Source organism: Hyperoodon ampullatus (genome assembly GCF_949752795.1).
Source record: "Hyperoodon ampullatus genome assembly, chromosome: 6".
Classification (NCBI taxonomy): Eukaryota; Metazoa; Chordata; class Mammalia; order Artiodactyla; family Ziphiidae; genus Hyperoodon; species Hyperoodon ampullatus.
In genome coordinates this window covers 11,969,549-11,996,121 of record NC_136919.1, presented here as the reverse complement: position 1 = coordinate 11,996,121, position 26,573 = coordinate 11,969,549, and the positions used below count along the sequence as shown (strand labels likewise).

Here is a 26,573-nt window from a genome sequence, read left to right as displayed (position 1 = left end):
GGGGTAACCAAGGCTGCTCTGAGGAAGTGATGCCAGAACCGGGTCTTAAAGGATCAGCCAGATGTCAGCACAGCATTCAACCAGGGTGGGGTTTCCAGGGAGCAGACCCCAAGAGCAAAGACTAGTCAGCCAAAAACCAGCCAGGGAGTGTGTGTGTGTGTGTGCGTGTGCGTGTGCATGTGCGTGTGTGTGTGCGTGTGTTCAGTTGGGGTTGGGGACATGGCACAGCTGGGTGTAGGGTGGTATGGGTGGTATGCTGGTGGTATGGGTCCGCATCTGTGGAGGTAAGCCGGCAGCTGCATGACGAGGATTTGGGCATCAGGTTCAGGAATTTGGACTTGGCCTGAGAGTAACTGGGAGTCGACAGTCTGGGATTTGGAAAAGTCCCTCTGGCAGTTGGTGTAGAACACAGGAGCCTCCTGGGCGCTATTTGGGGAATTTGTGAGGGTGCATTCAGTTTTCATGATGACTGGGGGCCCCACTGGCATTTAGTGGGTGGGCCCTGGATGCTGGCTGCCCTGCAACGTACAGGACATTCCACACCATGGAGAAAGTTCCACGTGCCTTTTGACTTTTGAATGTCCTGCCAGACATTCACGTGAAGGAAAAACACTTGTGTCTGAGCCCAGAACCCAGGTCTGGCTTGCATAGAAATAAGAGCACTTTTGCATCAATGCTCTGAGCTTTAACATACACTGAATTTGCCAGAAATACAACTTCCACGTAAATTGAAGGAAGATTGCTCTTTATTTTGTTCAGAACCTTACCCAGAGTTGCCACCATTTGGGAAAATTACCTACTTAATTTCAACAGTGCTTGTGGTATTTGAGTTGCCAATACCTCATTCTGCATAGGTCTGCATTTGGGGCTGTTGCATTCAGGGGGGTTCTATGAATAGGTGCAAGCTTCTCGTTATTTTATCATGTCTTCTAGTGTAGTCAATAAGAGTATTTACAACTTGAAACACTTATCATCTTAAATTTAACCAACACTCATTCAGCTTGTAACACACGCCAGGCACTGTTCTAAATGCTTCGTGAATAATTACTCATTTAATCCTGATAACAACTCTATGCAGTAAAGTGCTGCATAGAGAAAAAAAAAAAAACCTTTTTGACTGGGGAGCTAACTGAGCACAGAGAAGTTAAGTAACTTACCTAAGGTCACACAGCTGGGAAGTGGAGAAGCCAGGATTTGAACCAGTGTCTGTGCACTTCACCGCTAGCCTACAATGGCTTGCTCTGATGTTGCAGTCTGGGCATTGAGATCCTTTTCTGTTGGGGAATTGTATGCATATGCACGTCAGTTCATTTCAGGGTAATAAGGAGCGATACAAGATATTTGTTACCAAGGGGGAGTTGAAACAGGGTTAAGAACCACAGGTAGAGGGCTCGTGAGAGAGCTGGGTTGGTCAGGAAGTTCACCCGGGGAGGGTCGTTTGAGAAGGGCAGGGGGCTGGGAGCAGACCCAGACACACCCCGACATTCTGTGGGGAAAGGGAGCAAGGAACAGCCAGGCAGGTAGGAGGGAAGCCAGGGGAGAGGGCTCCCAGAAGGAGGGAATGGATGACAGTGGGGAAGGAAGGCTTTGGAGAGACCCGGTCAGGTCAGGGCTGAAGGTGGCCCTGCAGCTGGCCACAGAGAGAACAGCATTACCTGAGCAGTGAGAGCTGAAGCAGCAGAGGGGCCTCCGCTGCAGCTGTAGTCAGCGGTGCACCCAGTGCAGGAAGAAAGAGCAGCGGGAGCCCTCCCTGCTCCTGCTGCCTCCCCGTCCTGGGGAAGGGAGCCGTGAGGAAGGCCAGGGGATCAGCCGGGCAGAGAGGGAAGAGGGTGGATCTGGCTGGGGAGCGGGGGACAGACAGAATAATCACACAGCCCCTGAGAAGGGAGATGCAGGACGCTGGTGGGGGCATCCAGGGCAGAGGTCACCTTGGAAGAGTCTGGAGGCTTCTCCTGAGTGGGAAGCAGCCCCGTGTCACCATCCCCTCCCCTACCATCCCCTCCCCAACCTGGGCCCTGCGGGCAGCAGTCCACTCGTCACAGAACTCTGAGGTTGATACTGGTATTACCCCAATTTACAGATGGGGAAGCTAAGGTTCAGAAAAGTAAAGACAGACCAACAAAAGCTTGCCTAAGGGCACAGGGCAGAATCAGGATTAAAATCAAGGGGCCTGATGCCAAAGCAGGCATTACCAAACCACTAAACTTTACTGTCACATCCCCATAAGGCTGGTGGGCACCTGCCCCAGGACTGGGTGCCCTTGACCAGGGAGCAGGCAGCAAATAATTCCTGAGTTGAATGGAGCACAGTTAGTCAACCTACAGTCAGAGGTTGGGGAGGGAAAAGGGGTGGCACTGGGCAGCCCCCAGTTCGAATCCCGCCCCTGCACTGTTTAGCTGTGGGACCCTGAGCAGCCAATCTCACCTCCCCCAACCTCAGTTTCCTCATCTGTAAAATGGGGTCAATGCTGACCTTGCAGGGTCGTTGAGGAGGTAAGATGAGATTATGTTGGCTTCCTTTCCCCTTCCTCAGCCCCACCCCCAGGTCGGGAGGATGGGGGAAGTGGACTCTCCTGAGGGACCATCTTCTCAGAGGGACTGGCCCACTCTTACTGTCTCTTCTCCAGATCCAGGCCGGGAAGTGCGTCAGGATGATCGGCCCTGTCTAACCTCCGTCCTGCCTGCCGCCCACCTGACTCCCGGGCCCCTCCTTCCCGCTCACTCGTTTCCTTCTGCGGGTGCAGTTTAGTTCCCACATCCCTCCCTCAGCGTCCTCGTCGCTCGCCTGGGTGCCCCACAGACCTCGCAGGACACTCCCAGTTCTGGCCACAAGGTGGCGCGTGGCGGTTGCAGGACCCGGCAGGGGGCAGGGGGCGGGGCTTGGAAGGAGAGCTCAGGCGCCCTTCTGACCTCGGAGCTCCTCGTAAAAACGTGGGTGTTTGTGTCTGTGTATCCAGAGACCCAGGGGGCTGTGGGAGCCTCGTGGTCCTCCTGTTCTCCGCTTGGGGCTGCCTGGATCTCTGAGAAGCAGAATAAAGAGAACTTGCACTGCTGCTTAAACTCATTATCACCCCCATGTTACAGATGAGGAAAGTGAGGCCCAGAAAAGGGATTCACGTGCTGGGGTCACTCCCTAGTCAGTGGTGGAGCTGGGCTCAAACCTGGATCTATTCAGCTGATGAGACTGTGCTTTTCCCAACAGAGTGGCGAGGGGCCGCCACGTGGAGGGGGACGGGTTCCTCGTATATGTGAGAGGCAGGGAATTAAAGGTGATTTGGGAGTGTGGGGAGCTCCAGAAACCAAGGAGCGACTCCTACCCCAGAAGGACCAAGACTGGAGGGTGGAGATGGAGCAGGGATGTGGACAAGGGGTCCACCCAGGCCTTTGGTGTCCTCTCTGAGCACTTCCCCAGCATTGGAGAGCCAGCACCGTTGCCTATGCCCTGTGTGACGCCCACTCTTCCCTTCCTGGAACTTCCACGGGCCACTGCCCATCCCTCGAGCTCAGCCTGGAGCTCCATCAATTTACTCAGTTCTGTCTCTCCAGACTGTGCCCTCGAGGTGCCAGGGACACATCCAGAGCCCAGCATAGGGCCTGGGTGGCCTGAGTCCATGGCCTGAGTCACTGAATTGGGCCAAACAGGGGTGAGTTGGCAGGGGCCAGTTGCTCATTTCAGGAAGTCCTTTCAGCAAGGGGATTCTCCTTTCACTGGAGCTGAGGGCGGTGGAAGAATGGGCTGGTTTTTGATGTTGTAGTGCCTTTGAGATGACCTAGATTCCTGGGTCCAGGTCCCCGCGAGAACTCCTCCTCTCCACCCAAACAACATTCCCCTCTCCAGCCTGGAGCAAGCAAACATCAAGAGCAGCAGGAGACTGTAAGGTTAGACAACAAGAAGGACTTCCCAGCCCGTGGAGTGGAGAGGGAAAGCTTGCTGCTTAGTTAGAGCTGCCAGTTCTGTAGAATGGGCTGCCTTGGATTGTTATGAGGTTTTTGGAGTCGTAAACAGCAAAGGCGAAGATCTAGGCCAAAGGGGAGAAATAGAAAAGACTCAGTTTGGCGGCTGAAGGGATGGTGAGGGTCGGGGGAGCCGGGGGCCTCATCCTGAGGGCGGAGGTGAGAGGGGCTGTGTGTGGCAGTGTGGGGCCCATGGGAGTGAAGAGGTGGGGTGGGACCGAGGGACGTGGAGGTGGGGAGCGGCCAGGAGCTCGTGGTGGATTGAACGTGGGGAGTGGGGAGGGAGGCGTCAGCTGCAGGGGGTGCTGGAGGGGTGGGGGGGGAGGCGGGATGCCTTCTCAGGTGGGCAGCCCTGGGAGGGAGCAGGCTGGGAGGAACAAGCTGAGTGGGAGGGGCTGGGGCTTCCAGCAGAGAGGAGGTGGGAGGGGAGCTCGGGCTGGGCCGGGGAGGGAGGCCTGGGCTAAGAGAAGATGGGGGTGGGCAGGGTGGGATCACGGAGCACTTGGGAGTAGCTGGTATCATCTGGTGAGAAGAACAGCCCCCAGAACAGAAATGTCTCTGAGGAGGCTGAGGCAGCAGGACCTGAGAGGTGGGAGGAAAAGGGGGGGTAGGTCTGGAGGGAGAGAAGGGTGGGCCCTGAGACAAGGTCAGACCCGTGGGGGCCCCCGAGGCCTCATCTGGAGTCTGGAGCCCTGGGCTTGGGGAGCGGGCTGGGTCAGACCCCCCCTCTAGACCCTACTCAAGGTGGACCCGCCTGCGAGGGCAGGGGAGGGGGAGGGGAGGGGGAGGGGGAGGGGCAGGCGGGAGGGGCCGGGCCTCTGTCCACGGCATTAGTGCTGGTTGGAGGGAGACGGGGGTGTGGAGCCAGCCAGGCCGCCCGTTCCCACAGCCGCCGAGCAGAGCGCTGCCATGGCGCTGGCCCGGCCTGGGACCCGGGACCCCAGGCCCCCGGCCCCTCTCCTGCTGCTGCTGCTCGGGGGCTCTGCCCTCGCCCTCCCGGCCGGTGAGTTGGGGGCCGAGCCTTGGGGGACCCAGGGCTGGGTCTGTCCACAAAGCAGCACCCCAGGCCGTGGGGCGTCCGTGTGGGTGCCGGGCCCGACTGCAGGGTGCAGGGGGGTGTGCAGCTGGGGGCCACTGGAGCTCGCGTGGTCACGGGGGACTTCGTGGGGGGATCGCCACCGGCCGGGGTCCGGGTAAGGGGCGGGCCGTGTGTCTTGGAGGGGTGTTGGGCTGGGCTGTTCTGGCCTGTGAGGCCCGAGTCTGGGGGCTCTCATGTGAGTTGTGCGCAGGTTATGGGCTGTGGGCTGTGGGCTGTGGGCGCGTCTAAGCTGTGAGGCGGGGCAGCTGTCCCGCGCGAGCCAGGGGTTGTGTCTGAGGCTCTGTGCGTGTGGTGGGCTATATCCCAGCGCGAGTTGCGGGGTGCAAGTTACTGAGTGGGTTGAACTGTGTCCTTGCTCTCGACACGGGGACGTGGGGTGGGGGCAGCAGACCCCAGCCCAGGGGATCGGGGTGGAGAAGAGGGAAGGAGACCCAGGGCTTCTGCCTGCATCCCCTCCGTTTGGTGATCGCCCTGCTTGCACTGCGGGGCTGGGGGGGGGGGGGTGCTCTGGCGTCCCTGGGGAGTGGCTGGGCATCTGGGAACACATGTGTCCACCGCTGCCCCCTCCGCGCCCCCCAGAGTTCCCAGATCAAGCTGAAAGGGCTTCGTGAAGCCAGACCCCGTTCACCAAGAGGTTTTTGCTTTTGTCCAAGTGGATTCACGTGTGCACCGGCCTGGAATTCCTCCTGGGGGGTCTGGGGATGCTTTGTCTTGGTCACTATAGCTACGGGGCCAGGCCTGGGAAGTCCTGTGCAGGAGGGCGGCCTGGGCTCCGCTGCAGCGGGGGAGCCCCCACCTCCTCAGAGTCCCAGGATGTGGGTCCAACCCTCTCAGGCCCCTCCCTGGGGCCTTCCTCAGCCTCTCGCAGGGCCCGGCTCACAAAACCTTCGTCTCCTCTCCTCTCCTCTCCGCAGGGCCCTTGCGGAGTATGAGGCCCCTGTTTTGCAAGGGAGGAAACTGAGGTTCAGAGAAGGATGGGGGCTTACAAGCTGGGCCCCTGAGGCAAATCGAAGAGGAGCTGGGGGCCTGCTCTCTGCACAAGGGGCATGAAATCCTGGTCTGTCCCCTACCGTACAGTGCACACACACAGGCACGTACACACACAGATCGCACAAATGCACCTGCACACACACACGTGCACTGCCCCCACACCAGCACAGTGGTGTGGCATGTACAAGGGCACACAGAGGCACGTGTAGACCCGCCACACATGCACTCGAGCACACACACCTACCTGTACGTGACACATGCCTGCACACAGGTGTGCACTCACACTCAGATGTACCTTCACATGAACCTTGTGGCAAAGTGAACACTAAGTAGATGGATGCTACCGAAGGGAGCGGACGATGATATACACACTCACCCGCACGCAGCCCTGCTGGGATTCCCAGGACCAGCCTTTCCCCCTGCAATTTTGGCACAGGGGGCCCCCTCCCTGGGGATCCCCGAAAGCTGGGGTACGGTGCTATGAGCATGAACATTTCTGGATGCCAGGACCCAAGGCCTGACTGCCAGGAGGAGACGGGCCGGGGATGATGTCACTTGAAAAGTAATTTCCATTCCAGAGGGGATGGGGGTTCTGGATGCCCTGGGCCCCTGGCTCTGCTGCCCACCCCTGCCAGGCCCTGAGCGGGGGCCCTCCCTCCTGGGCCTACTCTGCCACAAAGGCGGGCTGGTTGCTAGGAGAGCGCCAAGCATCTTGGAGCACAACGGGGCACATCGGGGCTCTCACATCCTTCCCGGCTGCCTGCACGCCAGGGAGCCCAGCTGACAAAGGGGCAGCAAGTCCAGCCCCCAAGTCCGGCCCCTCCTCCAGCCAGAGCTGGGTGGGGGCTTGCAGGACTGAGGCAGGGAGCAGGGAGCCACACACAAATGCTCTAACGTCAGGATTTGTTGGATAGTCAGTGTTTGCCCCAAGTAAAAATCTGTTGGCAAGTGAATAAATAATACCATCAGCCTGTACGTGCTGCTCCTGGACTAACATGATCGAATTTAATTCTCACAACAGCCCTATGAAGTCGACTCTGATACCCCCAGCTTACGGAGGAGGAAAGCGAGGCCCAGAGAGGGTCAGTTAACTTGCCCAGAGTCACAGCTTGTGTGTGGCAGGGCCAGGATTTCACAGGCACCTATGGGACTAGTCTATGTAAAGTCACATCTCCTCTCTGTGCTTCTGTCTAAAGGGGGCAAACCAGCTCACTCTGAGGGCTGCTACAAGAATCCGATAAGAAAATGCAGCAGTTCTCCAACTTAGGTTTGGCATGGAATCCCGTTTCAAAGGAAATTTTAGAAAGGAGCCGGAAGCCACTAATAGTTAAAAGTGGCCTGCTGGGGTGGCAGGCCTGGGAACCCATCTGCCCGGTCTCACCCCCATTCCAGCAAGTGCCTCCATGGCCCCAGCCATCTGAGACCATGGTCTGGAAACATTGGAATTTGCCAACGGCAGGCAAAGGGTAGGCAGTGGATCCGCGACAGCTATTGTGGGGATTACCAAAATTATGTCTTTTAACCTCAGGTGATAAACATTTTTGTAAAAGACTATTCCAAACTCTGCTGCCTTATTAGAGGCATTTAGCCCTTTCCCGATGGCTCTGCCTCAGCTGCGCTGCAGTGTTATTCAGTCCTACCCTTGGGGCCTCGTGCTATTAGATGGGCAGTTTTTTCCCTATGCCAGAAGCACATCTTATGGGATCTTGGGTGGCTTCTCAGATATATTCTCTTTTTTGCCTTGTCAAGATGAGAAGCTTTACAAAACCCACCCTCAGCAAGCACTTCTCATCAGTCGTTGGCAGTTCTCATTAGGCCTGTTACAAGTGCAAATAAAGTAGGAGTAACTAGGCACGGAGTGAAGCCGGAAGCACCGTGCAATTGCTAGCAGCTGGATTCTGGATAGGCAGGGAAGACTGCCTGCTCTGCCCAGGCTGATATTGGAACCTTCACTCTCAGGCAAGCCTTCCGAGACTCTTTCAGTGCCTGGGGGAGGCTGGGCTAGAATGCTCTAAAATGACAATACATGGGTGGCAATTTAGAGTTTGCAAAGTGGGAATTTCACATGCATTGGGAGACGTGGACTTCACAGAAGTCTGGAAATGATCTGCTTCTTAGTTTTTTGAGGAATGATCCTGGGCAAGTTTATCAACCTCTCTGAGTTAGAGAAACAGTTTTCTTACTGGCACCCACCTTTTCCAGTTTGAATCAAACACAATAATGTAATAATAGATGCAAGATGTGTAGCACAGCTACACGTGCACTCACGAAATGGTTCCTGTTATTATAATCCTGTCCTTTCCATGAAGAAAATCCTCTTCCCGGAGGTGGGTTCGGGGCCTTCTCAGGGCAGGGCAGCAGGTCCAAGGGGAGGGGCGGGTGTCCGTTAATCCTTCCCCACCGCCAGGTCGTCCCAGGCAGCCTGAGAGGTCAGGAGGGATTTGTAAAGATAAGCATAGGCCCCTCGTCACCCTGGCAACAGGCCACGCCCCTCCAGCCAGGCTGGGAAGGCCCCTTCTCCATCCCGCCATCCTCACCTCTCCTCCCCTCAGCCCTGGGCTAGCCAGGCCTCCTGGGCTCGCTCCCTGGAGGCAGAGCCCAAGGTCAGTGCTTGTTCCCAGGCCTCAACGTGCAAAGGAGTCCCCTCCCCAGGGAGCATGTTGCAATGAAGATTCTTGGGCCCCAGGCCCAAGTGTTCTGCATCTCTGGGTCTGGAGTGGGGCCCAGGAATCCGTATTCTTTATATAGGCCCTGGGGTGATTCTGGAACCCCCAGAGTGGAGGCTCTGGAGCAGTGAGACCTGGGTTTGGATTCCAGCCCCTCCTAGGAACTGTGAAGTCGCTTATCTCCGAGCCTCACTTTCCTCAACTGTAAAAAATGAATGATAGCACTATCCACCCCCTAAGGTAACTGTGAAGACAGAGATTACACAAGAGAGATGGCTGTGCCTCACATGCAGGCTTCTGGCACCACTGCAGGCCTCCTAGGGCAGACAGCTCCCTCCCTCTCTGCCTGCAGGAACTCCTTCCTCCAGTGGGGCTGGGCTCGGCCTCCTGGGGCTCCGTCATACAGGGTCATGGGCCACCTGCTCCCACAGTGATGAAGCACCTTCCCCTGTCCCCACAGGTGCTGCCTCCTCAGCCTGCTCTGAATCAGGGGCAAAGCTCCAGACTGGGGTGGGGTCCCTTGGGTCACACAGATGAGGGGTGGCGCTTGCTGGGATTAAACGAAGGGCCTGTTGGCATAGGACCCAACAGCCAGGGCCCTTCAAGTGGGAGCTGTGACCACTGTGCTGCTCCTCCTGAGTGTGCTGGGTCCAGGGACCCTGACTGTAATGGCCAGAGCCCTCCCTGAAGGCTCGCTGGTGCCAGGGCTTCACTCACGTTCCCTCAGTGGCTCCTCACAACACTCACAAGGCGGGCACTGTTCACACCCCAGATACAAGCCGGGTCTGATGCCCAAAGCTGTGTCCTTTCCCAAGGAAGCCTGATCCACTCACCCCCATCAGAGCATCTCCCCCTCCCAATCAGACCATCTTCCCACCCCCATCAGACTATTTAGCCCTGGTGGACCAGGCTCTATACTGATCCGCCACCATGGCTCAGGGTGGGAAGAAGAAAGACAAGCTGCCCATAAGCCCCTCAGAGAGGCCCAGATGGCCCCTGCCCTCACTGATGTGACCAGGCTTGGGGGAGCGGAGCTGTGGGCAGAGAGGGTCTGTGGAGCCCAGAGCCCTAGAAGGTCATCTTGGCCTGACAGTGTTTCAGACCCCCTGTGGCCTTGCCGCACACCTGGCCCTGGGTGGGTGCTTGCCCCTACCCCCTTGGTGAGGCTCTTGGAGAGCGAGCCATGTTGAGCTGTACCAGGTGCTTTGGGAGCTGGGCTGTGGGGCTGACAGCTGGGTTCTCTCCCTGGGTCCATTGGTCGGTCGGTACCTCTGTCTCCCTGTCCCCCATCCTGCTTGGCCCTGGCTGGCAAGGGTGGGGGCTGGCTGGTGGACAGCCCTGCCTGGTGGAATGTGGATGACGCCTGAGAGGCTGTCGAGCCTTATCTGGGGGTCTTCGCTGGGTGGGGGAGGGGAGGCACAGGGCCCGAAGCTGTTCCGGGGCCTGGTTAGTGTCTGGATGACAACCTGGGTGGGGGAGGGGTGCCTCCTGGAGCCCCAGGTCTGTCCGAGGTGCCTCCTTCTCGCAGGCGGTTCCCGTTCCTCCATCACTTACTGAGTTCCTACCCCGAGTGGGCACTTGACTGCCGTCCCTGAGGCTCTCAATCCTTCCATATCCTACGAGGCACGTACTATTATCAACCCTCTTCAGATTGGGGAACGAAGGCTCAGTAGTAGAAATGACTTGCCCAAGGTCTCATAGCTTGTTGGCCGAGTGGGGATTTGAACCCAGGGCTGTTTGACTTCAAAGCTTCAAAAGTTCTTACACCAGCATGACACTGACAGGCTCTTAGCAAGGGAGGGTGGGAGCGGGGGCGGGCTACAGATCAGGAGATGACCCTCTAAGTGAGGGAGCTCTGCCTTGAGGAGATGTCGCAGTGGCTGGAGCCACGAGTGCAGTCAGCTCATCTCAATACCTGCCCTGAACCCTGTGACCTCGGCCAGTCTGGCCGCTCACACTTGCTGATGGCTGCGGATACAGTGAGGGCCAGGGATCCTCTGAGAAGTTCCCAGGCCAGCAGAGCCAGGAGGGGAGGAGGGGTGGAGAGGGGAGAGGGGCCTTTGAAGTCCTCCATCTCCAGTTTCACGCAGGGATGGAGTTACCAGACCCCCAGCAGGAGCAGTGGAGTCGGTGGGCAGTGGGAGGAGACACCCTCCCGGCAGGAAGCAGGGCGGGGATCCCCTCCCCAGGTGGGGCTGGAGCACACGGACAGACCCTGAGGGCTAAGCCAGCACTGACTTGCTATGTGACCTCAGGCAAGAGTCCTCACTTTCACTCTGGAGCCTGGATCCGCTCTCTTGTAAAATGGGCCTGACAGGGCCTGCTTCCGAGGGGCGCTGCGGGGATGCACGGACACCATGGAGCGAAAAGCTCACAGGATGAGCGGGCGTCTGCTCACTAATCCTGCCCGGGGAGCCAGGCATCCCGGGTCTTATTTCCCTGCTATGGAGGCACCCCTGAAACCATTCCCAGTTCTGGGTGCAGATGCGTGCAGCCTGCTGGGACCTGGTGTGTAGACCCCCTGGCGCTCCCTCCATCCTCCTGAGTACTGACGGAGCCCTGCTGCTCTGACTCTGGGATCTGGGGATGGGCCTGGGTGTGGGGAGGGGAGTGTCCTGGTAGCCGATGTCCACCCTGCCCAGCCAGTTTCCTCTCTCTACAGGAATGGCGCCTTCGGACCCCCCGGGTGCCTGTGCCTCAGACCCATGTGCTCCAGGGACCGAGTGCCAGGCTACAGAGAATGGTGGCTATACCTGTGGACCCCTGGAGCCCCGGGGCTGTGCCAGTCAGCCATGCCACCACGGCGCTCTGTGTGTGCCCCAGGCTCCAGACCCCAGTGGCTTCCGCTGCTACTGCGTGCCCGGATTCCAGGGCCCACGCTGTGAGCTGGACATCGATGAGTGTGCGTCCCGGCCCTGCCACCACGGGGCCACCTGCCACAACCTGGCCGATCGCTACGAGTGCCATTGCCCCCTCGGCTATGCAGGTAATGGCCCCAGCTGTTCCCGGAGGTGTGTGTAATGTCCACCCCATCAGCGACTCAGAGTCGTCAAATCACGAATTCAGCTTTGACCTTAGCAGAGAGACACCCCCAGGCATCCTGGCAGCTCTAGGGTGTACCCTCTCTTGGTCATGCTGCGGAATTAATGCTTCTCGGGCTAACCTGGCAGCTCTGGATGAGAGTGCAATGAGTGAGCGCTGGCACGGTGCCTGGCACACTACAGACACTGGACAAATGTTATTTCAGTCCCTTGTAGGGCTCAGGCAGTGCTGGTAGCGGAGACACCCCTCAGGCATCTCCGGGACTAGAGTGCAGATATGCCTGGCTTGGCTTTAACCAGGACACATCTAGACAGTACTTCTAGCATCGACTCACTCCAGACCCGTCAGGCTGTAGCACAGACATCCTCTGGTGGCTCGTCTGATGGTTCTGGAGCACGACACCCACCCGGGTATGGTTCAGGTTGTCATGTGGACCCTCTCCCCTGGGGGCGGGAGCCCCCAGAGTTCCTGCATAGAGACACTGGTGGTCTTGCTCAAACTGTAACGTAGATGTACCCCTAGGGATCTCTGCTGTCTTGAGGGGGACAGTTCCCTCCTCCAGAGTATGGCCCTGTCCCAGTCCCATCCACCCTCCAAGGCGAGAGCATCCTGGAGCAACTGCCTGGAAGTCAGGAAGGAGGGCGCAGCTAGGCACAGGTCTGGGAGCGAGGCTAGGTCTAGGGCAGCTGGGAGCCTGCAGTGTGGACACTCCAGGTTCTATTCAACCCTGAATTCAGATGACTCTCTCTGAGGGCAGAGGGCAGTTTGAGGTCACCTCAGAGTAAGAGGTACACTTGGGGGCTGGGCTCTGGGAGAGGAGGCGTACAGTGGAGAGATGGATCTCAGCACACCGGTGAAAATGAACTTCGGAAACGGGTTCCATGTACCTTTCTCATCATTTGAGAGTTCAGGTGTCTGGACAGATTAGTTGTGGATGTGTGAGTAGGTCATGTAAAGGCCTCTGTGTCTGCCAGTATCCACGGGTGTCTGGGATCCCTGAATGCGTTTGTGGGAAAGTCTGTGTGTGGGTGCCAGCAGGTGTGTGCGTGCCCAGATGTGCGGTGCTCAGACACTTTGGGTAATGCTTTCTGGGTGAGTTGTGGATGTGAGTGGGGGCAGCGTCCACTGTGATTCATTTCCTCCTCCTTCCCTTCCCAGCCAGGCGGGGGAGGTTGGGATTCCAGGCGGCCTGGGCCTGGCTCCCCCTGGCACAGAGGGTGGGAGTGGGGCTGGGTCACAGGAAGGAGGGCCCCTGTTTTGTGCTCACTGAGCCAGGAAGGGGGGAAGGTCCCAGCTGGAGCCAGCTGGATCCCCAGCCCCCCACGACCAATCCCACTTAGGGGGCAGAGGCAGGGCCACTGGAGTGTACAATGACAAACGGGCTCCACGATGAGCTCGGGCAGTACATTTCCAAACCCTGAGATCCTCCATCTCCCTTCATCTCCACAGCCCCTCCCCTGAGAGCCTCCCAACTGTCTTGGTTTTATCCAGGATTGAGAGGGTCCCCAAGACACAGGACTTCCAGTTGTAAAAGCAAGACAATGCAGGGAAAGCCTGAAGGAGTTGGCTACCTTGGTCCAGCATCTCCCACCGGGTATGCCCCTCCTTGCTGGGGTCCCTCCTTACACCCTCCACGAAAAGCCAGCAGAGCGAAATGTAGAGAGGACTATATATCAGCTGCTTAAAACTTTTAGGATAAGCTCGGAGTGTGTTACTTGGCCCCCAAGGCCTGACACTCCCCACTCCTGCCCCACCTCCTTCACTCTCCCCTTTGCTCCCCGACCCTCCATGCGCCCCTGCCCTAGGGCATCATGCCCCTGCCCCAAGCAGGTCTTCACCAATAGTCTCTCTGGAGAGACCTACAGTCTCTCTGGAATCCAACTGCTCACACAGCCCCCTATCCTAGTCTAGCGAATGCCCCCTCAATCCTTCAAGTCTCTTCTTCCAAGAAGCCTTCCCTGACTCTCAATTCCCCAGGCTAAGACCCTGCCTCTTGCTGTCACAGGATCTAGCACGTACCCACTGTTGAGCTTATCAAAAGTAAAAATCAGCCCTCATTTACGTAATATTGACCTAATCCCCGTCTCCTGGGCTAGACTGGTATGAGCTCAAGGGGGCAGGGATGTCTGTGTTGTTTCAACCCCACTGTTATTGCTGGCGCAAGAAACACCTGCTCTGGATGAATGGAACAGCGGATTCTCTCTTTGGATCCTGACGCTCCGCTTCTGGTCAGTCTGGAGCACGTTTCGGGTCAGCCTGGCTCGGCCTCATTCGCTCTCCCTCTGGGCGGCCATCTCTTTGTCTCTCTCGGTCCCTGTCCAGGCGTGACCTGCGAGGCGGAGGTGGACGAGTGTGCTTCGGCGCCCTGCCTGCACGGGGGCTCGTGCCTGGACGGCTTGGGCTCCTACCGCTGCGTGTGCGCGCCGGGCTTCGGGGGTGCCAGCTGCCAGCTGGACCTGGACGAGTGCCAGAGCCAGCCGTGCGTGCACGGGGGCGTATGCCACGACCTGGTCAACGGGTGAGCGGGCGGCCGGGTGCCCTCAAGCGGTGAGGCTGCGCGGTGGGCGGCGGGGTGGGGGGCGCGAGGGACACAGGGGGAGCTGGAGGTTCGGGCGCGTGCTCAGCTCCGGTCGCGCCCCCCCCTGCAGGTTCCGGTGCGACTGCGCGGACACGGGCTACGAGGGCGCGCGCTGCGAGCAGGAGGTGCTGGAGTGCGCGTCAGCGCCCTGCGCGCACAACGCGTCCTGCCTCGAGGGCCTCGGGAGCTTCCGCTGCCTCTGCTGGCCAGGTGTGTGTGCGCGTGCGCGAGAGCGTGTGCGCGTGCGCGCTCGCACGCCTATGGGGGCGGGGGCGCAGGCTGAGGAGGACTGCCCTGGGACAACCTGGCGGTTCGCACACAACCTGAGTGGACTAAGCCCAGTGTGTGCCTGTGCCTGCAACTCCTCTGAGCCTCAGTTTCCTGATCTGCTAAACAGGGCTAATCACAGCACCTGCTCCTGGGCTGTTCCGAGGAGAGTAAAAAGGTGTAGCGCCCATCAGGCCTTGGTACAGGGCCCCGCACGTGCAGACTGCTCAGTAATGCTAGTAATCATAGTCACATGATGCTGATGCTGGTGAAGGCTGCACTGGTCATTCCTACCCCCTCAGTGTGTCCCTCCCTCGGAATATCCGTGACCATATTCTGAGCTGTTGTCCCCGCCTGGCCCTGGGCTGGCCTGGCAGCAGTGGAGGGGTGCTGCTTGGTGACCCCCTGTGACCTGACGCCCACCTGTGTGTGTCCCCAGGCTACAGCGGCGAGCGGTGCGAGGTGGATGAGGATGAATGTGCAGTGGGCCCCTGCCAGCACGGGGGCCAGTGCCTGCAGCGCTCCGACCCAGCCCTCTATGGGGGCATCCAGGCCGCCTTCCCAGGTGCCTTCAGCTTCCGCCATGCCGCTGGCTTCCTGTGCCGCTGCCCTCCGGGCTTTGAGGGTGAGCCCCCTTCCAGGGAAGCAGGTCTGTAGTGTCCAGATGCGCGGGAGGGATGCCGAAGCTGGGTTCAAGCACCTCTCTCTGGCCTCAGTCTCCCTAGCTATAAAATGGGCCCTTTCCAGTTCCAGTCTGGCTCTGAGGGAGCTGTGGGAACCACAGCTGGGCTTCTTGCAGGGGACGACTGCGGTGTGGACGTGGACGAGTGTGCCTCACGGCCATGCCTCAGTGGAGGCCTCTGCCAGGACCTGCCCAATGGCTTCCAGTGCCACTGTTCAGATGGCTACACAGGTGCCTGGGGTGTGGTGGGCACTGGGGCAGGGCAAGGTCAGAGTCGGTGGACCTGGGACGAGAAGGTTCCTTCTGGCTGATGTTTGGAGGCTGGATTGATGGGGTCAAGGACATTAGGGAGGAGGTGGGTGTGGTGGCCAGGTGACAGGCAAGAGGGCTGAGCTGGGACCTGGGCTTTGGAGGTGGGAGTGGGGGAAAAACATTCTGGAGTGGAGGTTGAGAAATATGTATGAGGGGCACGCTACAGGCCCTGAGGGTTTTTCCAGGTGTGAGTGGGAGGTGGCAGGGATGCCGGCCGAGTTTCTGCCCTGGGTGACATTGGGTAGAGGATGGTGAGTTCAGCCTTGTTCATACTGAGTCTGAGTGTCTGTGGAGTGCCTACAGGGAGGAGCCTGGGTGGGGGCTCGTGGTCTGGGGTCTATGGCCCAGGAGAGGGGCCTGAGACTGGGGGTCCTGCAGCTGGAGTCTCAGGAGGCCAAGGTTATCCAGGAGAAAGTGTGGAGTGTTGGGCAGAGAGAGCCCTAGACATCAAAGGGCTGGGCAGAGGCCGAGGGGCCTGCAGGGAGGACAGGGCAGTTCGGCCAGGACAGAGGAGGTAAAAGCGGTGGGGGTGTGTGTGGTTGGGTGTGTGGTGGAGGGAGTGTGGTGGTGGGGGGTGAGGTGGGGGGGTGTGTGGTGTGGGGGGGTGTGGTGGAGGGAGGGGTGTGGTGTGTGTGTGTGTGTGTGTGTGTGTGTGTGTGGTGGACTATGGGGGGAGTGTGGTGGACGGCAGGGGCTGTTACGGAAAGCTGCGGGCAGTGTCTGGAGAAGGATGAGCTTGACCTTTGGAGAGCTGGGGCGTGCTGGGCAGGAGCTGGGCCTGCAGAAAGCCTCTCCCTGCCTTGGGTACAGAGGATGCGGAGACACACAGACACCCTTCCCTGCAGATACTGATGAACCCGAGGACCTCCTCACACAGCACGGAGTGTCCCTGCCCCCTCTGGAATGCCTGTGACGCTTCCCCCACACCCGCCCGCATTCCTGCTCCGACAAGCTGCCTCCTCTCCCTGGCACCGCTCCTGGGCACAGGCTCCCCTGCCTGGGGGAAGGAGGTGGTGATCACCACCGTCCCTTCCACTCTCACCCCCCAAAGGTGCTGGGGGCTCAGCATCCCACTTCTGGGTGGCCAAAACCTCTGGGCACCCGGAAAACCCATCTCCTGCCCCCATGGGCTGAGGTCCCTTGAGTCCTTGCCCACTCCCAGGCACAGTGCCCCAGAAACAGTGGCCTCGTGGGTGCCTGGCACACACTGGGCCCACTGCAGCATGCCCTGCATCTGAAGAGTATTCTCTGCATTGTTTTCCTCCTCACCAAAGCCCCACGAGGTAGGGTTCTAAATCCCCATCTTACAGATGAAGCCATAGAGGCTTTAGAGAGGGCGCGTCATCCCCCCAGGTTAGCGGGAGCCCAGCTCCTCCCCAGGCTGAGCTCAGCTGATGGGTGGCAGGGAGGTCAGACCTCTGAGGTCAAGGACCCGGAGGGGGAACCCCGGCTGTGGGGCTGGTCGGCCCCCATCCTCCCTTGGGGTTGTGCTGGGCGCCTGGCATTCCTGGGCCAGCTCTGAAGGAGGCGGCTGGCCAGGCGGGGAGCTCTGCTCTCAGCCTGTCTGTGGGGAAATGCAATGGGGCTGCGGGCTCTGCGGACCTTCCTGTGGGTGTTGTGGCTCCTGGCAGGTATGCAGGGCTGGGGCCTTGGGCAGGGGGAGGTGGGACTGGCCGTCCCCAGAAGGAGGCGGTGGTGTTTGTAGGCTGACTGGGGCCAGGATTCATATCCTGGCGGCTTCTCTGGGCTTGGGTTCCCCTGGCTGGGTTACGTGGGCAGGGCTGGCCTCAGTGGTCTTGTGGAGGCTCTGGCTGAGCAGGGGTCGGGCTGTAGCCTCTTGACCCACGCTGGGGCCAGAGCACCTGGCATGGGAGCCCCTGGAGGGGAGGGTGACCTCACAGCCAGTGCCAGGGCCCTAGGGCAGAGGGACGGGGATGGGGGGGTTAGAACCAGGGGCTACTCGAGTGCCACAGATGCATCCATCCATCCCCACTCCCTCCTCCATTTCATCTCTCTGTCCACAAAGGCCATACCAAGTCCTTTGCTGGGTACCAATGACATATCCAGGCCCCTAGAGGAGATCTCAGCTGAGTAAACAGATATTTTCAATACTGGGTTCTGGGGGAGCTGTGCCTGGGAGTGGGCAAGGAGTTGGGAGTGACACAGCAGATTGGAGTTGGGAGTCAGAGAAAGCCTCCTAGGGTACTGGCCATTTGAATTTGGGCTTTGCTGGATGAGTCGGAGTTTGAAAGGCAGGGTTAGGGAGAACGAGGCATTCCAGAGAGAGCAATATGAGCAAAGCCCCCGAGGCAGGACTTCCCAGGAAATGTTTGGAGGAACAGGCAGCTCAGGGTTTGCAGGGAGCAGGGTTGAGATATGAACTCCTGGTAGGACCCAGGCCACGAGCAATCTCGAATGCCAGGGTGAGTGATTGGACCTTAAGTAGCAGAGGAACCTGACCAGGTGATGCTTTAGAAAGAGATCTCTGGCTACTTGTAGAGATGGATGATGGAGGCTGGTGAACTACAGGACACTAGACTATGGCCTAGAGAGCTGGTGAGGCAGGGGAGGCGAGGTGGGAGGAAAGGGGGCATTGGAGAGTATTTAGGGGATTGAATCGGCACACAAGATATGGTAAAGGAAGGAGTACCTTGGATTCCAGCCTCTGGGGACTTCAGGGGACCTTGAGAAACCCTTTGGAAATTGGGAATGGGTTTGGTTGATAGATGCTGAGGTCCCCATCCTAAGAGGCAGCTAAGCTCTGGGTCAAGACTGTGGTTCTGGCCTTGGGTGCTGAGCCTTGCCCTGGTCTCTCCTGAAGGCCTGACATGTCAGGAAGATGTGGACGAATGCCTGTCGGAGCCCTGCCTCCATGGCGGGACCTGCGAAGACACCGTGGCGGGCTACGTCTGTTGGTGCCCAGAGGCCTGGGGTGGACATGACTGTTCCGTGCAGCTCACTGGCTGCCAAGGCCACACTTGTCCGCTGGCTGCCACCTGCATCCCCACCTTCCAGTCAGGGGTACACGGTTATGCTTGCCGCTGCCCACCTGGTACCCGTGGACCTTTCTGTGGCCAGAATACCACCTTCTCCTTTGTGGCTGGGAACCCTGTGCGGGCTTCGGTGCCAGCTGGTGGCTCCCTGAGTCTGGCACTGAGGTTTCGTACTACGATACCTGCTGGTGCCTTGGCCACTCGCTCTGATACTCAGGGCAGCTTGGAGCTGGCACTGGTGGAGGCCACGCTTCAGGCCACATTCTGGAGCCACGGCAACAACGTGTGCATCCTGAGGCTGCTGGACCTGCCCCTAAATGACGGCCACTGGCACCGAGTGGAGGTGATGCTCCGCCTTGGGGTCCTGGAGATGCGGCTCTGGCACGAGGGCTGCCCTGCCCACCTCTGTGTGGCCTCCAGTCCTGTGGCCCCGCCTCCTACGGCTTCCCCGGCCCCGACGCCTGCTGGGTTCTGCTCCACGCAGCTGGGTGGCGTGGCCTTTACGGGCTGCCTCCAGGACGTGCATGTGGACGGGCACCTCCTGCTGCCTGAGGATCTCAGCGAGAACGTCGTCCTGGGCTGCGGGCGCCAGGAGCAGTGTCACCCTCCGCCTTGTGCCCACGCAGGGGTCTGCGTGGACCTGTGGACTCACTTCCGTTGTGACTGCCCCCGGCCCTATAGCGGTCCCACATGTGCTGATGGTGAGGAACGAGCCAGGTGAGCCCCAGGGCAGGGGCTGTGCCTGCCCCCAGCCCACAGGCCTCATGCCCGGCACCCTCTCTCCCTGCAGAGGTTCCTGCTGCCACCTTTGGCTTGGGGGGCACCCTGAGCTCTGCCTCCTTCCTGCTCGACCAGCTGCCAGGCCCCAACCTCACCATGTCCTTCCTCCTCCGCACCCGGGAACGTGCTGGCCTTCTGCTCCAACTTGCCAACGATTCAGTAGCTGGCCTGACAGTGTTCCTGCACGAGGGCCAGATCCGGGCTGAGGTGCTGGGCAGTCCTGCCCTGGTGCTTCCCGGGCGCTGGGATGATGGGCTCCGCCACCTGGTGACGCTCAGCTTTGGGCCTGATCAGCTGCAGGGCTTGGGGCAGCAGGTGCACGTGGGCGGGAGGCTCCTCCCTGCTGACGCCCAGCCCTGGGGTGGGCCCTTCCGAGGCTGCATTCAGGACTTGCGACTCAACAGCCTCCACCTCCCCTTCTTTCCACCGCTGCTGGAGAACTCCAGCCTGCCCAGTATGCCGGGCAGCAGGCAGTCCTGGAACCTCACCATGGGCTGTGTCTCCGAGGACACGTGCAGTGTGAGTGCCACGGGGAAAGGGTGGGTCCTTTTTCCGGGGTCCACCCTGCTTCGCTGGGGGTTAGCATGTCCTTCTGCTGGTCAGGTCGGCACCAGGAGGTGGAGTGCCCGCCCAAGGTCCCAGTGCTGGAGAGAGACAGCAGGGTTCACTTTCATCTCCTCTCTGGCCGGCTGCTCTTGCCCTCTGGTAGTCCCCATACCTCTCCTCTCAGTCCTAATCTGAGACAGACACCCTGACCCAGGCAGAGGGCTGCCCAAGCCTTTCTGTGGGAGTTGCTTGGGGCACAAGGACACCCAGGTTCATGAACAAAGCACCAGCTCTAGGATTGGACTAGCCTGGGTGTGAACTCTGGCTCCTCTATTTACTGGCTAGGTGACTCAGCAAGTGGTTTCTCCTCTCTGAGCCTCAGTTTCCTCATCTGTAAAATGGGAACGCTAGTTACTTTTCTATTTGTTCGTGAGGAGGTAATGTATCTGTACTAGGTGCTCAATGAAGAACCACTGCAAGGATGGTTATGGTGGGGAGATGCTAGCCCCAGGCCTGAGCCAGTCCCTGCCCTGATTCTCCTGCAGCCTCAGCCCTGTCTCAATGGTGGGACTTGCCTTGTCTCCTGGAATGACTTCCACTGCACTTGCCCTGCTAACTTCACTGGGCCCACATGTGCCCAGCAGCTGTGGTGTCCTGGCCAGCCCTGTCTCCCGCCTGCCACCTGTGAGGAGGTCCCTGATGGCTTTGTCTGTGAGTGCCTGCCCTGGAAAGCCCACATGCTGGGTGCTGGACACCCAAGCTGGGTTAGATCCCACCCCTGCTTTCAGGACTCAGAGACAGTGGACCAGGATGCCAACAGCCCCAGCCCAGTGTGGTTGGGCCACTGCATCCAGAAGGACAGGCTTTTTGGAGGAAGAGAGCACTTGCTAGGTTTTCAAGGGCAAATAAGACTCTGACCGGGAACAGGGAAGGACATTTCAGGAAGGGGGCAAAGCATGTGCAAAGGCATGAGGTTTATAAGAGCTGAAACACAAGTAGAGGTATCAGCGTTGCTAGGGTCCTTGAATGCTAGGCCAGGCAGCTTGGGACTTTTTGCCAAGGGCAATGGGGAGCCATGGGAGGACCAGCAGAAGGCCATGGTCAGCAGTTTTAAAAGATGACTGTGTTATAATATTAAAATGATTGCAATGAAGAGTGAGCCACAGTGATGACACAGGGCCACTTCACTGAGGAGAGAAGGAGGCAGATTTTCCAAGGTGTTATTGTTGCCTGGTCTGTGACCTGGAGGGCAGGGTGGGCACAGTAGGGTAGGTCTCCCCAGCCCGGAGCTGGTTCTTTGTAGGTAGAGAGTTATGAGGTGGCGGGGGGGGACAGTTCCTGGGATTAGATGATAGGTGGGTGGGCGTGCCCCCGCCCCCAGACCGCGGGGGTGTGGGGAGCGGGGTCGGCAGACTGGTCCCCGCATCACCCAAGTGTGCCTGGGCTGGGCTGGGTACCGATAGACCTTCCTCCGACGCTCTCTCTCCCTGCAGGTGTGGCTGAGACCACGTTCCGCGAGGGACCCCCGGCGGAATTCAGCGGGCACAACGCGTCATCCGGGCGCGCGCTCAGCGGCCTCTCTCTGGCCTTCCGCACGCGGGACCCCGAGGCCGGGCTGTTGCGCGCCGCGGACACCCCCGACACCGTCTGGCTGGCCGTGCGCAACGGCTCGCTGGCGGCCGGCGTGCGCAGTGGCCCCGGCCTGCCCGGTGCGGTGCTGCCGGCGCCCGGGCCGCGCGTGGCCGACGGCGCCTGGCACCGCGTGCGCCTGGCCATGGAACGCCCCGCGGCCTCCGCGTCGCGCTGGCTGATGTGGCTGGACGGCGCGGCGACGCCCGTGGCGCTGCGGGGCCTGGCCGGCGACCTGGACTTTCTGCGCGGCCCGGGCGGCGCGCGCGTCCTGCTGGCCGAGAACTTCACGGGCTGCCTGGGCCGCGTGGCGCTCGGCGGCCTCCCGCTGCCCCTTGCAGGCCCGCGGCCCGACGCGGCCCCCGGCTCCCGGGAGCCCTTCTCGGCCTGGCCCGGCGCGCCGGTTCCGCGCCTCGGCTGCCTCGGTGCGCCCGTGTGTGTCCCCTCGCCCTGCCTGAACGGCGGCGTCTGCCGCGACCTCTTCGACGCCTTCGCCTGTGCCTGCGGCCTGGGCTGGGAGGGTCCGCGCTGCGAGGCCCGCGCCGACCCGTGTCGCTCAGCGCCCTGTGCCCGCGGCCGCTGCCACGCGCGCCCAGACGGCCGCTTCGAGTGCCGCTGCCCGCCTGGCTTCGCGGGCCCGCGCTGCCGGTGCGCACGGCCAGCCGGGGGCGGCCTGGGTCCGAGGGGTCCGGCGGTTACGGGGCAGGGGTGGGGACCCCGGGGGCGGGGGGTGGGGCAGATTAGTCCGGAAGCCCGGGTGCGGATGCGCTGGTTCCGTGGGCCAGCCACGTCCCTTCTCTGAGCCACCGCGCTGTTATCTGTAACTTGGGAACAACAGCTCCCTAGAGTTGCCAGAAAAAATACGGGACACCCGGGTAAATTTGAATTTGAGCTAAACAACGCTGTCGCCTGGGAGTCGGGGTGGGGGAACCCCCGAGCTAGTGTCGGAGGAAAACCTAGAGGCTCTCCTGCCGAGCTGCCCACCACGGATGCCCTCCTTCGTCAGTCCCGTGGGACAGGAGTCTTGGCCGCTTCCCTTATTCAGTCTATGACTCCCCACTCCTTTTGGAGCCAAGCTTACGGAGTAGTATCTGGCAGAGGCCTGAATCCCCCTCTCTACGCAAAGAATGTCAGGCCCAAGCTCTGTGTCTAGGAGGCAGCTCTTGCCCCGGGAGACTACTTACATTTCATCAGCTCCTCGGAGGACTCAGCCTCGAAGGGTTCAGCCCGATGTTGTACACCTTGGTGGGGGTAGGGCTGGAGTCGCAGAGTGGCAGCCCTATGTCCCACCCCTTCCACCCTAGAAACGGCTTCCATGACTGACGGCAGGGTCTCCAGGAGGTGGCTCTGAATTCCTTGAATGACAATGCAGAGGCTCTGGTCACCTCAGTGACCCACGGGCGTGGGGGTGGGCCAGGTCCTAGGTGTCCTGTCCCTAGGCCAGCCTCTGTGCTTTCTCCTCAGGTTGCCTGTCCTGCCAGAGGAGTGCAGCCTGAATGTCACCTGCCTCAGTGGCGGCCCGTGTGAGGGTGGGCCCCAGGGTGCCAACTGCAGCTGCCAGGAGAGCTTTGCTGGCCAGAGGTGGGTCTGGGGTCCAGGGGCCTGGGAGGTGGGCTGGTGAGTGTGGAGAGTTGGGCAGGGCGGGCCTCTGGATCCCCTCCAGCCAGGGCAGGTGGAGTGGGGTACGGATCCTTGCTCACCTTCTCAGCCCTCACTGTCGTCACAGTGCCAGACAGTACACCTCTCTTGCTTGAATTCTTTCCCTCTGGGGCTTCCAAGACCATCCTGTGTTATGCAGACACCTGCTGGGAAGTAGTTGCCTGGTGGTGTTTCTTAGAGCTCTGTGCTCAGCCCACCTCCCACTCCTCCACCTGGGGAGGCTGTAAAAATGCAGGTTCTTGGCCCACTCCAGACAGTCAGCACCCCTGGGCAGGTGTCTGTACACAGGCTCCCCCTGTGCTTCTGGTGGAGTGACAGTCATTCTGTCGTGAATGCTGGGGTGAAGGGGCGTGGTAGCTGATGGAGATCACATTCAGCTTCAGTCACCTGGCAGGGCCCAGCCAGGGAGGGGCAGCGCTGGGGACAGTGGATGAATGAGCATTGATGCCAGTGTGTGCAGGGGGTGGGGGAGGGGTTGAGGAAGTAAAGGAGCTGGGGGAACAAGAGGCAGCCTGGGAGGGAGCAGCTTTCTCAGCCCCACCCTTGTCCCTGCCTCCCAGGTGTCAGATCCCCTGTGAAGCCAACCCCTGCTTGAATGGTGGCACCTGCCGGACAGCTGGTGGGGTATATGAATGTACCTGCAGTGCAGGCTTCTCAGGCCAGTTCTGCGAAGTGGTGGTGAGTGATGCCCGAGGGGGTGGGTGCCCTGTTTTGGACTTTGGTGAGATGATGTCACGGGGGAGCGTATACAGCACCTGTGGAGCTGTTCCTGGGCCAGGCCTGTCACGGGGTGGTGGGGAGCAGGGAAAGAAGACTCAGGCCACTTCCACACGCCCGCACAGGAGGGGCCCCCAGCATCCCTCTGGGGGCTGCAGGGAAACAGCTGGGCTTTGCCAAGTCTGATCTGGGCCAGGATTTAGGGCCCACAGGATCTTGGCATTCTGGGATTTACGTTGGTGAATACGAGAGCCTGTAATCTCTGGCGGTTTCTGAGCCAGGATTCTAGAGTAGGAAGACGTGGGGAGCCCGGGATTCTGGGCCAGAGAAGGCTTGGGAAGGCTTGGCTGCTGTGAAGGCAGCCCCTGACCCCAGGGCAGCTCAGCTGAGGAGGGGTCCAAATAGATGGGGGCCAGCAGGAAGCTTGAGCTTGAACCTCCCTCTGGCCCCCTCCCCACTAAGGGGCAGAACAGACTCTGCAGGCCCAGCGGGAAGTGAGCCCAGAGTGGGCGCAGCAGCGAGGGACGAAGCCTGGGGAGGAGCCTTGATCTCCACAGGCTTCTGGCGGCCTGGGTCATAAACCCCAAATCTCTCTGCTGCTGGGGAATGTTTCCTTTCAAGTTGAACTTTACAGCCTCTGGCATCCCCCGCCGCCCCCCTCCTCCTAGGGAGGAAATGGCTTTACAGCTCCTCCTGAAGTGCCCAGGGCCAGAGCCTGGGGAGGGCCCATTCAGGGCTGGGATGAATTTTTCTCTACAGTCTTGGGCACCTTCTTCAGGGCTGGGGGCTGAGACTTGGGACCCAGGTCACAGTGGGCTGAGAAGTCTCATGGGACAGAGGGAGGGCAGGTGAATCTGAGGCCCTGGGCCTCTGCCCCCTGGAAGTCAGTGATTCTGGAGCTTCAGAACTCCAGGTCTGTCTGTAGAATCTTTGATGGGGGCATCCCGGTGTCTGTGACGAGACAGAGAGGTGGTTTCCTGGGCCCCCAGAGCCTGGTCTGAGTCTCTGGGGGGTGGGGACCCGCCCTGGTGGATTCTGAACTCGCCAGCAGCCAGGTCAGCGTGCTGCAGCTCATGCCCTGCCCGGGCCCCCTGGCTGGCGAGCCTCTCCTGCTACTGCCTGAGATGCCTCCCACTTGGGGGTTGAGCATGGTCTCCACAGACACTTGAAAACCCAGACTGCCCTTTGGGTTCGGGAGGGATCAAGTCCCATCACTTCAGATTGGGTGTTTATTGAGAGAGGCAGGGTGGCAGAGCTGGGCACTGAGGCCCACCTTGGCCAGTTGAAGGACGGACCTTCGGCTGGAATTCGAGACTGAAGAATGGTGGTGTGAGCTGGGCATGGGCGTGGCGTCGCGGGCGGACAGAGGGCAGTGCCAGTCCCGGCTTGACCCCCACTAGTCATGTGTCTGGGGGGATCTGGGCAGAGCCTCTGTTTTCTCCTCTAATATTTATCGAGTGCCTACTGAGCAGGCTCTGCTGTGCGCTTTGGGATACACGGGTAAACAAGAGAAACCAAAGATTCCTGTCCTCACGGAAGAAGTGGGTGTCCTCGCTCGCACTTCCTCAGATCACTGTAGGGTTTACATGAAATCCCACACACGGTGCTGAGCTCCTAGTAGGCATTCAATAAATGTTTTCTCTCCTCCTAGCCAGAACCCCTTTGTTGTACAGGAATCCCCTTGCGGTGCCTCTAATAGGTAGCTCCCAGGCAGTTGCTTGCATACCTTTGGGGCCAGGTCTCTCACTACCTCCCAGGGAAGCCTCCGCCCGGCGATGCTTTTTCCTCTCCTCTGAAGGAACTGGGTCTCCCCGCCTCCATGGTCTTAGGCGTGTTATTGCATCTCTTCCAGAAGGGCCTATCGCTGCCGCTGCCGTTCCCGCTGCTGGAGGTGGCAGTGCCTGCGGCCTGCGCCTGCCTCCTCCTCCTCCTCTTGGGGCTCCTCTCAGGGATCCTGGCGGCCAGAAAGCGCCGCCAGTCAGAGGGCACCTACAGCCCGAGCCAGCAGGAGGTGGCCGGAGCCCGGCTGGAGATGGACAGCGTCCTCAAGGTGCCACCTGAGGAGAGACTCATCTAGGCCCACCTGGCTGTGGCTCCAGCACCTGTGAGGTCCTCAGCTTCTACCTGGAGACCGAAGGAGGCCACTTTCGGGAGCCTTCCGGGCCTCGGGGAGCTGCTGCAGGGCCCAGGATACCTGCTGGGGAAGTGTCCCCTTTGCTGGGAGCCCTTGCCCCGTCCTGGACTGAGGGGAAGGGGTGCGCTCAGGGAAGCAGAGAGAGGCCTGGCGAGGTTGTGGACATTCTCCATCCAACCGCCCGGTCTTACCTTGGCAGGCACACGGCTGTGCCGGGAGGAGCACCTGTGGGTGCACACGATGTGTTCAGGAGTGTGTGTGAGTGTGTGCGCGCGCATGTGTGTTTGTACCTGGGCCTGTTGATCTGCAGATACCAGTGTGAGTGTTACGGATGGGGCTCACGGGCATGTCCACATCTTTGCTGTTTGTGCACGTGACTGTGTAGTGAGTGCAGCTGGGCAGTGGAGACCACCTTCTCAGCCCCGGGGCAGGGGCAGCCCAGGGCCACGAGTTCTCCTGGAGGCCAGGCCAGGGCTTGCCCAAGGACCAAAGCCCCAGCTCCAGCAGCTTCTCCCACCTCTGGAGG

The 26,573-nt window shown here is 60.1% G+C and overlaps 1 protein-coding gene across 1 annotated transcript; it reads left to right on the top strand.

The window, feature by feature from the left end:
* Window positions 1-4,862: 4,862 nt before the first annotated feature.
* On the top strand, window positions 4,863-25,990 carry CRB2 (crumbs cell polarity complex component 2; the record flags this gene model as incomplete). The annotated part of the gene is made up of 13 exons (XM_079706988.1): window positions 4,863-4,956; window positions 11,371-11,694; window positions 14,073-14,268; window positions 14,399-14,538; window positions 15,035-15,220; window positions 15,395-15,508; window positions 18,411-19,283; window positions 19,373-19,881; window positions 20,454-20,619; window positions 21,402-22,185; window positions 23,002-23,118; window positions 23,757-23,874; window positions 25,766-25,990. The coding sequence occupies 13 exons, from the start codon at window positions 4,863-4,865 to the stop codon at window positions 25,988-25,990; spliced, it is 3,846 nt and encodes a 1,281-aa protein (XP_079563114.1).
* Between the last annotated feature and the right edge of the window lie 583 nt (window positions 25,991-26,573).